General features: G+C 48.7%; 1 protein-coding gene across 6 annotated transcripts in view; it reads left to right on the top strand.

Annotated features, from left to right (window-relative positions):
- FGD5 (FYVE, RhoGEF and PH domain containing 5) overlaps positions 1-14,591 on the top strand; it is a 115,905-nt gene that overhangs the window by 90,727 nt on the left and 10,587 nt on the right. For all 6 annotated transcript variants that reach the window (XM_059663681.1, XM_059663678.1, XM_059663676.1 and 3 more), the window contains exons 11-17: positions 2,634-2,705; positions 4,082-4,150; positions 8,726-8,809; positions 10,810-10,889; positions 13,221-13,320; positions 13,624-13,761; positions 14,253-14,382. In XM_059663681.1, coding sequence (XP_059519664.1) covers positions 2,634-2,705; positions 4,082-4,150; positions 8,726-8,809; positions 10,810-10,889; positions 13,221-13,320; positions 13,624-13,761; positions 14,253-14,382 — 673 coding nt within the window. The remainder of the gene's footprint in view (positions 1-2,633; positions 2,706-4,081; positions 4,151-8,725; positions 8,810-10,809; positions 10,890-13,220; positions 13,321-13,623; positions 13,762-14,252; positions 14,383-14,591) is intronic.

Genomic DNA, 14,591 nt, shown 5'->3' with positions numbered 1-14,591 from the left:
CTTGCTTATCTGTAAATTTCCACACAAAAATGAAAAACCTAGTTCCCATCATTCATCATCCATTTACTTAATTGGTCAGTTTACCAATTCTTGAAAGACATTTTTTCCTGGGTATAGAAATCTGCGTGGACCATTTTTTCTTTCAGTACTTCTAAAATGCCACTCCATTGTCCTATGGCCTGCATAGTTTCTGATATGAAATCTGCTGTAATGGTGATATTTCTCTTTCTTATGTAATGTGTTTCTTTATTCTAGCCTTCAAAATCTTCTCTTTAAATTTGACTTTTAGAAGTTTGACTATGATGTCTAAGTATGTGTGATTTTAGGAGCTTGGGTGCTTCCTAGATCAGTGATTGGTTGTAATTCACTCATACCATTTTTTAAAATTAGTTTACCTTTCACTTACAGTTGACATACAATATTATGTTTCAGGTGGTCATTCATTACTTTTGGAAATTTCTCTTGGTTGCTCTTTTTTTTTATTCCCCTCCAGCACTTTTTTTTTCTCTTTGTGTTTCAGTTTGGTTAATCTCTGCTTACCTAACTCCAAGTTCATTAATTTATTTTCCTCATATATGTAGTTGGTTGCTAAACCCATCAAAGAAATTCTTCATATGTGACGCCATAATTTTCATTTTTAATATGTCCACTTGACTATTGTGTAGTTTCCATTTCTGCTGAAATTCTCCATCTGTTCATGCTTGCTGTCCTTCTTGTCCACTAGCTCCTTGAACATATTACTCATACTTACTCTGAAGTCCTTGTCTGATGTTCCAACATCAATGCCACCTCTCATGATTTTATTGAATGCTTTATCTCTTGAGTATTAATTGGGGTTCTTTCTGGCTTTTTGTAGTGTTTGGTTGAATACCAAACATTATGTGTAGAAGAACTGTAGAGACTGAGGGAAATATCTATCCCCCAGAAGTGAGTGTGCCTATTATCATTATCATTATCATTATCATTATCATTATCATTATCATTATCATTATTATTATTATTTTGTCATGCTGTTATGGGGGCAGTAGGAGTTGGGTCAGTCCAGTAAATGAATTGGGTTTGGGTTTTTTGTCACCATTGTCACCGTCAGCACCCCACAGATTTCATGCTCCACTAGAAGGGGACTGTTGTTACCTGAAGTTCCAGAGAGTTTTTCTTATATTCCTGCTGCCTTGTCAGCTTTTAGCAGCTCCTGTGGCACAGAAGGGACCTCTCCCATGCTCTGGCCCCTTCTTGAGGTAGACTACTGTTTCCTGTTACTCAGTGTTAGGCTCATACACCGTGGCTCTTCAGGACAAGCCTCAGTCTTCAGCAGGGCCTGGGGGCCGAACTCTCAGCATCCCTGCCCCTCCCCTGTATGGCAGCCATGTACCTGCGGCAGGTCTTGGAGGTTCCTGCCTTGTACTGTTGTGCCATCCTGGACCCAAGGAGTTATGCCCCCCTCTTCTTGGGACAGACAGCATTTGTTTTACCACCAAAGGCAGGGAGCCGGCTCTTCCTGGCCCCCTGGCTCCCCCAGTCTTCCTGTGAGCATCTGGTGGAAACTTCTGGAAAAGAGCTTGTAGATGTTTCTCATGCCTGGCCCTCCATGTTATTCTGAACTGCCCCACCAGCCCACACTTGACCTTTAAGAAACCACTAACATTTTAGCTGCTTTCTATTGTGTGCCAACCACCTCTCCTCTCCTGTGTGTCCCAAAGGCAGGATGGTTAGTATCTCCGTGGAGGGGCTTGCCAGTCTCTGGAATTTCATTCATTTGGTTGCCTTGTGACCTCAGCTCTCCAGGAAGCCTAAGAAGAGTTACGATTTTGTCGATTGTCTGTGTTTTTTTTCTCTCACTGTTATGGTGGGGCATTGTTTTCTTGCAGCCTTCTACATCATCGGTGGAAATGGAACAACTATCGAACATTTCTAATGTGTAGAATTTTATGCCCAGAACTATGAACAGTGTCAAGGCCTTTTCAGGGCAATTTCTCTGCACACAACTTACCTCATTAGCTGACTTTAGAACCTGACCCTGTGTGAGGCTCAAGGGGCACCTGCTTGTTGTTTCTGGTAGTATGGGGTGCTGTGCAGAGGGAAAAAGGTGTGTCCCTTTGTATATTGTGGATGACCCAGTGGGGGGCTGACAGGAGTTCTCAGGCAGACACACTTACTTTTCTTCTAGGAGCACAGACCCATTTTCTCCCCAAGTGGTGAGGCCACACCCTGGTCTGTAATCCCAGAGAGACAGACTGGCCTTGGGCATTGTCATCTCGGGGTTACTGAAGTCTGGATGCTCCAGGCCTTATGGGAGACACAGGCTTAGAGTAGGCGCAGTGGCCCAAAGACAGCCTGACATGTCGGATGGCAAAGCAAGGCCAAGAGACCATCGCCATGGTGTGCAGAAAGGTGGCAGTGTCGGAGCCCAGGCCCAGAAGGACTGGCCTGATTATGGACAGTCCACACACAGCATCCTGCAGATCCAGGCTCAGGTCGCAGTCCTGACCCTGACGGGAGGTCAGGTTTGGGGCAAGGTCCTTCTGGGCTCCACTTTCCTCCTCTAAAGCAGAAGCAATACCACCCCTTACAGAGGAGATAAGATTCCTTGAAGGGGTCCTGACCATCTCTCCCTCACCCCGTCCCACCCACAGGAAAACCTGCAGAAGCTTGTCCACATTGAGCACAGCGTTCGTGGCCAAGGGGATCTCCTCCAGCCAGGAAGGGTGAGTGCCACCGCCACCATGGGCAGGGGCAGAGGGTGTGCTGGCAGCAGGCAGGCGAGGCTCTGATAAGCCCCATTGTTCAGCTGGGCTGGCCCCAGACAGGCCTGGCTGCAGGTGCTGTTTACCGAGGAGGAGGGAGGGCAGGGCTGGGCTCACAGGGCCCATGGACTGCCTCCCCTGGGGTTTTCCACTCTCAGGGCCTTTAAAGCAACAGTGCCGTTTGGGTTCAGTGTTCCCTGTGGTTCTCTTCACCTCCAAGAAGAAGCGATGCCAAGCATTTTTAGTTTAGTCCAGCATTGCTGAGAAATCAGGAAAACCATCTCTCAAGAGCCCCAACATAGCATTTTAAAAAAACATTTTTCAGGAGACAAATTTATCCACTTCTTAAAATTTTTTATTTTTATTAATTTCAGAGAGGAAGGGAGAGGGAGAGAGAGATAGAAACATCAATGAGAGAAAATTATTGATCAGCTGCCTGGTATGTACGCCCTGCTGGGGATTGAGCCTGCAACCCCGGGCATGTATCCTGACAAGGAATTGAACCGTGACCTCCTGGTTCATATGTCGACGCTCAACCGCTGAGCCACGCCAGCTGAACAATTTATCCACTTTTAAGCTTCCAATGGAAAACATAAAACTCAGCTCAAAAATAGTAAAAAATGTGTTCATTACTTATTACAGTTGATGAAGGACAAGAGACAAAGAAATGAGATATTGTGCTCAGATTTTACTCAAAATTAGCAGGGCTCTCACTGGTCTGAGATTCTATAAAATCACACTTAACGTTTTGGCCTGGGTCATCAGTAAATATTTATTAAGCATCTATTTGTATGCTCCAGCATTTCAAGGGGGATACACCAACTGTTCATGCAGCTATTTTAGCAAACCTTCAAAGGCTTTGTTCTGGATGGACTTGTGGCAGCAAACCAGGGTGAGAGTCATTGTTTGGACCACTCTGGGGCTTGGTGTAATTCAAGGTGGAATGCTCCTTGAAAGGCCAAGAGGTCTGTCTCCGGAGCTGCTATAGCATACACAGAGCATCTCGCTCTTCTAAAAATTTGTTTTTAATTTTATTGATTTTAGAGAGAGAGGGAAACATTGATTTGTTGTTCCACTTATTTGTGCATTCATTAGTTGATTCTTGTATGTGCCCTGACCGGGGATCGGACCCACAACCTTGGTGTATCAGGACGACGCTCTAATCAACTCAGCTACTCGGCCAGGGCCCAAAGCATCTATCTTATCCCCCCAGGAGCTGCTCTCTGGTCTTCTAGGAAGCATCATAATTTAAGTTTCCCACTCAAGGGCCTTCCACCCTTCTCTAGGGCAGTCAAGGGCATCAGCCTGACCACTGGTATCTGCTTCTCTCCCCACAGGAGTTTCTGAAGGAAGGGACACTGATGAAAGTAACAGGGAAAAACAGACGCCCCCGGCACCTGTTCCTGGTAAGTACCTGGCCCCCCAGCCAAGCCCTGGGACTGTCAAGTTCTGTGGAATTTCTAGGACCAGTATTCAAGGACAACTGGAAGGCAGGGGAGGAGACTAGAACAGAGCGGAATCTGTAGGATGAGGATCACTCTGTGTGCTGAGCTTCCCAGAAAGCTGAGAGTTTACCCTTGGAAACCACCACCCATCCCTCCCTTCTTTCTTTCCCTCTCTTTCTTTTCTTTTCTTTTTTCTTTCTTTCTTCTTTCTTTCTTTCTTTCTTTCTTTCTTCCTTCCTTCCTTCCTTCCTTCCTTCCTTTCTTTCTTTCTTTCTTTCTTTCTTTCTTTCTTTCTTTCTTTCTTTCTTTCTTTCTTTCTTTCTTTCTTCCTTCCTTCCTTCCTTCCTTCCTTCCTTCCTTCCTTCCTTCCTCTCTCTCTCTCTCTCTCTCTCTCTCTCTCTCTCTCTCTCTCTCTCTCTCTCTCTTCTTCCATCCCTCATTTATTATTTCAGTGATTTTGATGGAATGGTGCCAAAAGTTAAACATTCTAAAACCAGGAATAAATGTCCGACTGCTTTATCGAATGCATGAGAAAACAGATCCAGAGAAGAGAGTTGACTTGGCCAGATCTCTCAGCAAGTTGGTGGCAGAGCCCCGGGGGAACCAAGGCTGCACCCCGAGTCCAGCACTTTCTCCACTATGCACAAGATAGAGTAGAATGTAACATTTTTGGTGATTTATAGCTACAGTCTGGAATACCAGGGAATGTCCAGGCCTATGATGTAGTAACATCAACCTCTGTGGCTGCTAGACTACAAGCAGCTCTTTGTGCCTCCAACCAGCTATCTCTTACTCACTCCCCATGAGAACCCCTCACTCTGGCTGGTTTGTGCTGTGGTGCAAGGGAGAAATTTGGCCACAGGCAAGAGATTAGAACCCCAGCAGGAACTTTGAAAGGTATCTTTGAAAGTGGATAATTCAGAGTGGATAGTTCAGAGTGGATAACTCATTGGATAGTTTGAGTTCTCAAAAGGATCGTAAAGTCCCCACAGATGCTTGAGTTCCTTTCTCCAGGTAGTTTTTTGAACTCTGCATATACCTCTGGTGACAGGGAGCTCACTGCCTATTATGACATTCATTAATTCTGCAACTCCATCTCCTTCTGTGGACCAAGATCTGTGAGGGTATATAGACACGGCTCCTGCCCTGTTGTGGATCTTGGAGTCCAGTGAGGAAAGTCATCCCTTGTTCCATGTTAGAGTCTCAATATTTGAAAACATTTTCTATTGAGCAGGAGTTCATACCCTTGAATTTTGGAGATCTGTGTGGCAGTGAGGGAGACTGAGCTGGTTAGATATTGATCTGACACTTAGCTCCTCTGTAACCCTTAGATCACAGACATGTCTGAGCCTCGATTTCCCACAGGGAAAGTGGAAATAGCGGGCAATTTGGGGAATTAAATGAGGCCCATAGAGGCAGCTTGTTTGATGAGAATTTCCACCCTTCCCTCTGACAGTTATCCCATGGGACACAGGCCCTCCCTCCGCCCAGAGCTATAGAGTCGTCAGCTCCCTCTGCCCCAGCACAGCTCACGACTGGGTCCCAAGGCCTTTCTTCTCCAGGATGAAAAAGGGAGACATCCAGGATGGTGATGAGGAGCACTGGCTTTGGAGTCAGACAGACTGGATTCTCATGCCAGCTCTGACTTACTGGCTGTGCAACCCATGGCAGGTCCTGCTTCTTCTCTGAGCCTCAGTGTCCTTCTCTCAGTGTCCTTCATGAAGGTAGTGCATGAAGCTAGAGTGGAGGGAGCTCCTCCGTCTTGATTCCCATCTGGCCAGCTCCTCTGGCTATGTCCCTTTCACAGGGACTTCGAATGCCAGGCACAGACACAGTGTCCTTCCTCGCTCCTTCCCTTCCCCCATCTGTCCCCCTCCCCCTTCTCCTTCTCTTTCACTTTCCCATGCTCCCTCCAGCATCTAGTTGACTCTTCTTCCTAGCCTCTCTCTCACTCAGTCATGATGACTGCCCTGGGTCTCTCTGGTTCCCCATCATTGTTAGTCTACAAGCCTCCCTGCCCCCTTCTTCCCCCCCCCCCTCCCGCCCGCCCCACGGCCTGAACCCAGGTCCCTTTCTCTCTCTCTCTCTCTCTCTCTCTCTCTCTCTCTCTCTCTCTCAGCACAGGACCTTCTACTAAGTAGATGTTAGTAACATCCGCTGGAGCAGTGGTCGGCAAACTCATTAGTCAACAGAGCCAAATATCAACAGTACAACGATTGAAATTTCTTTTGAGAGCCAAATTTTTTAAACTTAAACTATATAGGTAGGTACATTGTTATTAACTTAATTAGGGTACTCCTAAGGCTTAGGAAGAGCCACACTCAAGGGGCCAAAGAGCCGCATGTGGCTCGCGAGCTGCAGTTTGCCGACCACGGCTCTGGAGAGATAGATAGCAGGAGGATAGACAGACAGATTCTTGAGCCAGGGAGCACCATGGTGAACACATTAAGGAACAACTTTTATTCCTCATAAGGTGCCAGTTTCATAAAATAACCTTAACTCAGAATAAAGCCAGGGCATGTGTCCACCAACACAGGGTTTTCAGTGATGCTATGGAGAGGTTCCCACTGTGCCCCCCCTCCCACCCCTGCGTCCCATCCAACCCCAAGCCGTGGGTGGTACTGGAGCCTCCTTATTGTGAGAAATCCGCCCTTTCTCCTCCATGAAGAATTTCTCTTCCTTCCTCCAAATTGGGGCTGTAAAACACATGCTTTGAAGAAGAAAGGAGAACCATGGGCAATTAGGAGGCAGCCTGGTCCTGAACCCATCAGGAAAACCTCAGGGTGCTAATGGCAGTTGCCATGGCAGCAGGTGCTTAAGGGGCCCGTCAGAAAAGGCTGGGACTACTCTAGTGAGTGACACAGGCGGGTTCCTCAAAGTAGGCTAATGAATGAGGCTCTGCATGGGTTTGGTCACTGTCCCCAGGTGGGCGAGGACTCACTGTGCGGCCACTCCCAACACACCACACCGCAGCTGAACGCACTGGAGGCACACTCATTTACTTGCCACCCCGGCTCTGCCACCTGTGAACTTTGTGACCTTAGGCACGTTATCTAGCCAATCTGTGACTCAGTTTCTCCCGTCTGTGGCTGCTTTGGAGCTACAATGGCTAAGTTGAATAGTTGTAACAAAAACTGGCACCTTATGAGGAATAAAAGCCCATCGAGACTTAAATATTTACTATCTTGCCTGTAAAAAAATGTTTGCTGGCCCTGTTCTCCAGCTCCAGTTAGAGACAGTGAGGCCCAGAGACAGGAAGGGTTTGCCTGAGGTCACACAGCAGCTCAGTGTCTCGGCCAAGTGTCTCGCACAGCTCTGCCTGGGACGTCGGGGTCCCATGAAGAACTGGCGACAGGAAAACGCATCCATGCTGTCCCCTCCGCAGACTGTCTGCAGGAAAAGGAAGTGTTGACCCTGAGTTCTCGCCCTGTTTCAGACCTTAGATGCCACGTTCTGGTCAGTGCCCACAACACCCCTAGTTTACATTGGCTCCCATGCATAGAGGGCTCCCTCGGGCCATTCTCTCTCTAGGCATCTATAATGAGGTAGGAGCAGAGATGCTCCCAACTTCCCAGGTGAGGAAGCTGAGGCTCAAAGGGGGAAATAGCTTGTCCATAGTCACACAGCAGCTACAGAGGGAGGGTCAGGATTGACAGCCCACAGACCACCCGGAGGGTGAGGTTGTTTTTTCAAACTAAACCCTGTAGTCAAACAAGCATTCTCCTCTAAGGAGGTGAAGTGTCTTTCATTCTGTTTCTTCCTGTCTTCCTTGCATGGGGATGGGGAGCTTTAATTGTTCATTCAACAGATATTAAATGAGCACCTACTATGTCACTGGAGCTCCCTTTCCTCAAGGAACTCCCTCCCTCTTTCCTTAACTATGCTTCACAGAGGTATGATTTATAGAGTAAGATGCGTCCATCTGAGGTATATAAATGCCAAAGTACATTGACAAACCTACTGCCGCCTGGGTCAGGATATAGAACATTCCAGCCCTCCAGGAAGTTCCCCTGTGCTCCTTAGCAGCCACTCTCCCGCCCCTGCCCCAGGCAGCCACGGCCTGGTTTCTGTCACAGATCAGTTTTGCCTGTTCTGGAGCTTCCTATGAATGTCATCAAGCAGTGTGTTCTGTCTGGCTTCTTTCCATCAGCATGTTCGGGCTTCATCCGTGTCGTCGTGTGCATCATCAGTTTGTTCCTTTCGATTGCTGTGTGGTATTCCATAGTATAGATGCACCACAGTTTGCTAATCCATTCACCTGTCGATAGTTGGGTTGTTTCCACTATTTGGCTATTGTGAATAATACCTGTATGCACCTCCCTGTCCTTGACTTCTTGTGGGCACTGCATGTATTCCCCTTGAGTTTTTACCTAGGAGTGCAACTGTGGGGAAGGTGCTCACGTTTTAGCCCACGGTTGTTTTGCTGTCTCGTGGGGGCCAGTGGGGAATGCAGGATACCTATGCACCCAGTGCTCAGTGATCCTCAGGACAGGAGCTGGGACCAAGACTTGTGTGATGAGGTTTCCTTCTCCCCAGATGAGCGACATGCTCCTGTACACGTATCCCCAGAAGGATGGGAAGTACCGGCTGAAGAGCACGTTGGCAGTGGCCAGCATGAAGGTAAATGCCTAATGCTGGGCACTCGGGGGCAGTCGGGAGACCCCAGGGGAGCAGAGGACAGCATCCCTGCTTCTAAGCGCTCACAGACCATCTGGGGGGGGGGGGTCCTGAGGAACAGTGCTGTTATGGGTTACAGCAGGATTATGCTATAGATAGACCAGGCCTGGGGTTGGGGGTCAGAGGGGAGGAAGAGAGGAATGGCAAGGAGGGCTTCCTGGAGGAAGGGAGCTGAGTCCCATAGAGAGCATAGTCTGTGGACAGGTGGGGAAGGGTGCTTTAGGAGGAGAGAAATGTGTAAGCAAAGGCTTGGAAGGAGAAACAGTATGTGTTTGGAGGATTTTTTTAATTGTGGTAAAATATACATAAAATTTACCATTTTGACCATTTTTAAGTATACAGTTCAGTGGCATTAAAGGCATTCACATTGTTTTGCAACCATTACCATCATTCATCTTCCCAAACTGAAACTTTGTACCCATCAAGCACTAACTCCCCGTTCCCACTCCCTTTTCTCTATATATGATTTTTTAATATATTAAATTTTGTTGTTGTTAATCCTCGCCCGAGGATATTTTTCCAATGATTTTTAGGGAGAGTGGAAGAGAGAGGGAAAGACAGAAAGAAATATTGATGTGAGAGAAACACATCAATTGGTTGCCTTCTGCATGAGCCCCGACCAGGGCCCAGCTGAGGAGGAGCCTGCAACCAAGGTACGTGCCCTTAACCAGAATCGAACCCAGGATTCTTTGGTCCGCAGGCCGATGCTCTATTCACTGAACTAAACCAGCTAGCACTATATTAAATTCTTTCTTATATGAGTTTCAGGTTTACAACGTTATAACTTACAGACTAAAAAGTGATCATCCTCAAAAGTCTAGTTACCATCCATCACCACAGTTGACCCCTTCATTCTTTTGCTTCCCAAGCCCCTTTATTCTTTGGTAATTGCTCATCTTTCCTCTGTATCTGAGTTTATTATTATTTTTGTTTGTCTTTTGATTCCACATAGAGTGAAATCATATGTTATTTGTCTTTCTCCTCCTGATTTATTCTCATTATACCTTCAAGGTCCATTCATGTTATGACAAATGGCAAGATTTCATTCTTTTTTATGGCCGAGTAATATTCCATTATGTAAATGTACCACATCTTCTTTATTCATTCATCTATCAATGGACACTTAGGTCGTTCCCATATTTTGGCTATTGTAAGTAATGCTGCAGTGCACATAGAAGTGCATATATATTTTTTGAATTAGTGTTTTTATTTTCTTCGGATAAAGGGAATGAAGTGGAATAGCTGGATTATGGTAGTTCTATTCTTAATTTTTTGAGGCCTCTCCATACTGTTTTCCATAGTGGCTGCACCAATTGCTAATCCCACTAACAGTGTACATGGGTTCCTTCTCTGGCAGCTCATAGAAGTGGAATCACACAGTATTTGTCTTTCGTGAGTGACTTGTGAGTGGCTTACTTCACTTAGCATTATGTCCTCAAGGCTCATCCATGTTGTAACATGTATTGGAATTTCCTTACTTTTTGTTTGAATAATATCCCGTTGTACATATCCACCACCTTTTGTTTGTCCCTTCACCCATGGATGGGCACTTGGGTGGCTTCCACTTTTGACCATGGTAAATAATGCCGCTATATGCTAGATATCTGTTCAAGTGGCAGATGCTTTTTAAACAAATGTAAGGAAGATGCCAGCCTAGCTGGACAGTTTCGTGTGTAAAGACAGAGAGACAGGAAGACGGGGCCCTCGTCATGTGTTCCCATATTTTGAGTTGGCAGCCAGGCCCCACCACACACACATACACACACACACACACACACACACACACACACACACACACACTCACACCTGCCATGTCTCTGAGCATCTGAGGAAACTCAGGCTCAGAGAGGGACAGTGGCAGGACCAGAGGAAGAATCTAGTCTGTGGTTGCCCCTTCATGCCCCCCTCACCCCCCCTGCTGAGGTGCCCCTGTTGGTTTCCAGGTCAGCCGCCCTGTGATGGAGAAAGTGCCCTACGCCCTAAAGATTGAGACTCCTGAGTCCTGCCTAACTCTGTCTGCAAGGTATGGGGAGGAAGAAGGAGGGAAGGCCAGGGGAGGGCGGGCGAGGGAGGGAAGAAACAGAGTTTTATAGGTGGGAAAGTTTGGAATAACAAATGTTGGTTGTGTCTTTGGTTTTATTTGGGTACTAGAGGCCCAATGCACGAAATTGGTGCAAGGGGCTCGGCCCCCACCACCACAGCTTCCTCCGGAAGGTTGTCTGGAAGGACGTCCGGTCTAATGAGCATATTATGCTTTTATTATTATAGATCCTTTGCATCAAAGAACTTCTTTTTAGTGTTTCTTAACCATTTTTGAATCACAGGCCACTTTGAGAATCTGATAAAACTGGCTTCTCTCCCCCAAAATAAATGTGCATGGACATAAAATTTTACATAGAACTTTGGGGGTTTCTAGAGCCCCTTTTCTTAAAATTATAATAATAACAATACCTCATGGTTGTAAAACTCTACAGATTATTTGGTCTTTATAGCAACACGAAAAGTTGTGGTGAGTAAAGAATGCATTGTGTGCCTTATTTAATAAATTATCATTACTTTCAGGCTTTCGTGTCTGGAGAGAAAAAACAATGAGTGAGCGTTCCCTGGTTTGGGGTTCAGCCTTTCTCTCAGAACCCTCTGTTTTTTCTCCAGGCCCTCAGGATGCCCAGGGGTCCTTCCTTGCTGGCTTTAGGCAGTGAAAGAGGTTCACCTCCCTCACCCTCCACATTACTCTCTCCCCGACCCCTGCTTTCAGGGCAAGGCCAGCTCCAGCTCAGAAACCAGGGAGGGGTGGCTGCTGCCAGGACCTCTCTGGGCATGGTGGGTGGGACGGGCTCCCAAGGCTTGGGAGTCTTCCCTCTCAGGTGGGCGTGACCCAGGGCTGGCAGCCGTGCCCAGTGTGGGGTGGAGGTTCTGGTGTGGCATGGGATGTGCACACACTGACCCACACGCTGTCTCATAGATGTATTGGTCATTAAGCCTTTATGAGCCACTCCTCATGGCAGGTTCTGTGCTGAGGGCACATGTGATTTGAGCTTTGATTTGCTTGGGGTAGGGGAGCCCACATTCTGGGTAGGAGTTATGAACCGGTTACAACACAGAACATAACTGTATTGTATGTTCAGGTTATGTGCCTGAATTAATAGTGGTGGTGGCAAGAGGAACCTGCATTGGGCACCTGCTGGGTCTCAGGCCCCTCCTCTGACCCTCATCACCACCCTTGCAGGTGGGCCTCGCAGCTCCTCCCATGCTTGGGGAGTTGAGGCCTAGAGACGGGTCACACAGCCCATGTGAGGCAAAACTGGGGTTCAGATGCACGCCTGCGTGATCCAGAGTGCTTTTCCACTTAGAAATTCCAAGGAGTGACCCCCTCTGCTGGAATGAGGGGAGGCTTCCTAGAAGAGGTGATGCCTGGGTGGGGTTCCATGGCCTCTTCTCCCCTCATCTCCAGGTAAAATCAGAGACCTGGGGAGACCCAGGGTATGGTCTCTGTTTGTCCAACCATCAGGTGAGGGTGGTGACAGGCCAGGCTCAGCCCTTCAGATGGGGCTGCCCCTCTCTCTTAGGCAGGGACACTGCCCTTTGGCCAGTGGACTCAAGAAGCCACTGTCACTGACAGGCCGGTCACCTCCCTGCTAACCCAAACACTTCACACTGAAGCTTCCAGGGACAGTGGGACCCATACATCTCCTTTTAGGGACATGGCATCTGGCTGGCTGCCACCCTTCCTCCCTCCCGGGCCACACTGGTCCCTTCTCGCTGAGCCTGCGTACTTTAGTGTAGGATGGAGCGACACCTAGTGGGCCCCGCAAGAATTAGGCAGCTCTCAGCCCAGAGCGGCTGTCACCACCTTCCAGGCACAGAGCCAGAATGTGGGAAGTCAGCTTGTTGGATGAGTAGGAAGTGAAGTGAGAAAGTGCGGGCAGTTGGAGTGACTGGGTCCTTGGCCTTTTCTAGCTTCTATCTACCCTTCTCCCCTGCCCCCTGCCTACCCATACCTCCTAAGGTGTGGGCCCCTCAGAGCTTCCCTCCCGAACACCCCTTGCTTTGCTATTGCCAAAGTCCATCTACATCCCACATGTCATTTCATCCCCACAAAAGCCTTGGGAGTTAGAGGAAGAGTATGGACACTCCTATGTCCCAAGTGAAGAAGGGGCCTGGGGGACCGCAGCGTCCCCTGCCGCCCTGCTAGCAGGTGGAGGCGCTGAGGTGCGAGCCTAGGCCTGTCTGGCAGGTGGCCCGCACTTGCTGGTGGGATTTCAGATGCCAAGAGGTTCAGGCATGTGTGATGGGCAGGGGCCTTCCCTGGACTTGGTCCCCTCGTGCAATCGCTAACTCCAGTTTGTGCCCACAGCTCCTGTGCAGAGCGGGATGAGTGGCATGGCTGTCTGAGCAGAGCCCTCCCTGAAGACTATAAGGCCCAGGCTCTGGCTGCCTTCCACCACAGCGTGGAGGTGAGTGGAGGCCCTGGGACACCAGCCACACGCCTAGGAAGACTTGCAGCTCTTTGCATCAGGGCATTGGCTCCTCCTCCTCCTACCTACCTCTCCTGCCATATTCCCACCGGCTCAGGGCAGTCACTGTGCAACCCCAACCTGGAGCACAGCACTTCCTGTTGGCTGTTTCTAAGCCAAGATCAGCTTCCGGAGGATACAGGATGGGGAGGGGGAGGCTATAGAATTAGAATGCACCCTCTCCCCCACATCCATCCAGCTGGTCTCCTGACCACACTGCTTGGCCCCATTCTGTTGCTCTAGATACGAGAGAGGTTGGGGGTCAGCCTGGGGGAGAGACCCCCCACTCTGGTGCCTGTCACACATGTTATGATGTGCATGAACTGCGGCTGCGACTTCTCCCTCACCCTGAGGCGTCATCACTGCCACGCCTGTGGCAAGGTGAGTCACTCTGTTGGGGGGAATGTGTGCATGGGGGTGGCATGGGGTGGAGATTCAGGGGCATCCAGCAGCTGCTGCGTGCCAGCCCAGAGAGAGGAGTGTTCACACCAAGCCTGCGAGGTAGTTAATGCCCATTTTACTGGTATCTTCAAACCATGGTGCCCAAGCCCAGGCCCCTTCCATAGCACCACCATGCTCCCAAAAGAAAATCACAGCATATGTGGTTATTGTCCTCATAAAAAACAAAAACAACAACAACAAAAAAAAACAAAAACAAAAAAACCCGAACAGTATCTATTGTGGTTAAGGGCTCATCAGAAAAAGAGATAAGCACCTGCACAGAAGTCTATGCAGCTGCCCTGGAAAGGCAGGCCGACCTGGCACAGTCCCTGGAGGAGGTGGGGGCTGTAGGCGGAGGGGTGAGGATGCCGGCCCTAAGCATGTGCTGAGATGAGAACCGTTCCAACATGCATCCCCAACTGGGCCTGCAGATCGTGTGCCGGAACTGTTCGAGAAACAAGTACCCTCTGAAGTACCTCAAGGACCGGATGGCCAAGGTCTGCGACGGCTGCTACGGCGAGCTAAAGAAGAGGGGCGGGGACGTCCCAGGCCTGATGAGAGGTAACCTGGGACCACCCTCACCTTTCTTCCAGGTGGCCCATGTGGCTTCTCCCTGGCCTGTGGTTGGTGCCTGAAACCACTTTCCCGGGAGGTGCAGACAAAAGCAGCCCTTGAGGAAGAACTAGGGGTTTAAACTCACACCTGGGGCACCATTTCCCAAAATGCTGGTCCACAAAAAATTGAAAGATGCTCCCAGGAGAAGGGTTCTG

Source organism: Myotis daubentonii, chromosome 14 (assembly GCF_963259705.1).
Source record: "Myotis daubentonii chromosome 14, mMyoDau2.1, whole genome shotgun sequence".
Classification (NCBI taxonomy): Eukaryota; Metazoa; Chordata; class Mammalia; order Chiroptera; family Vespertilionidae; genus Myotis; species Myotis daubentonii.
The sequence above is the reverse complement of the archived record's forward strand: the minus strand, read 5'-3'. Positions and strand labels throughout refer to the sequence as shown.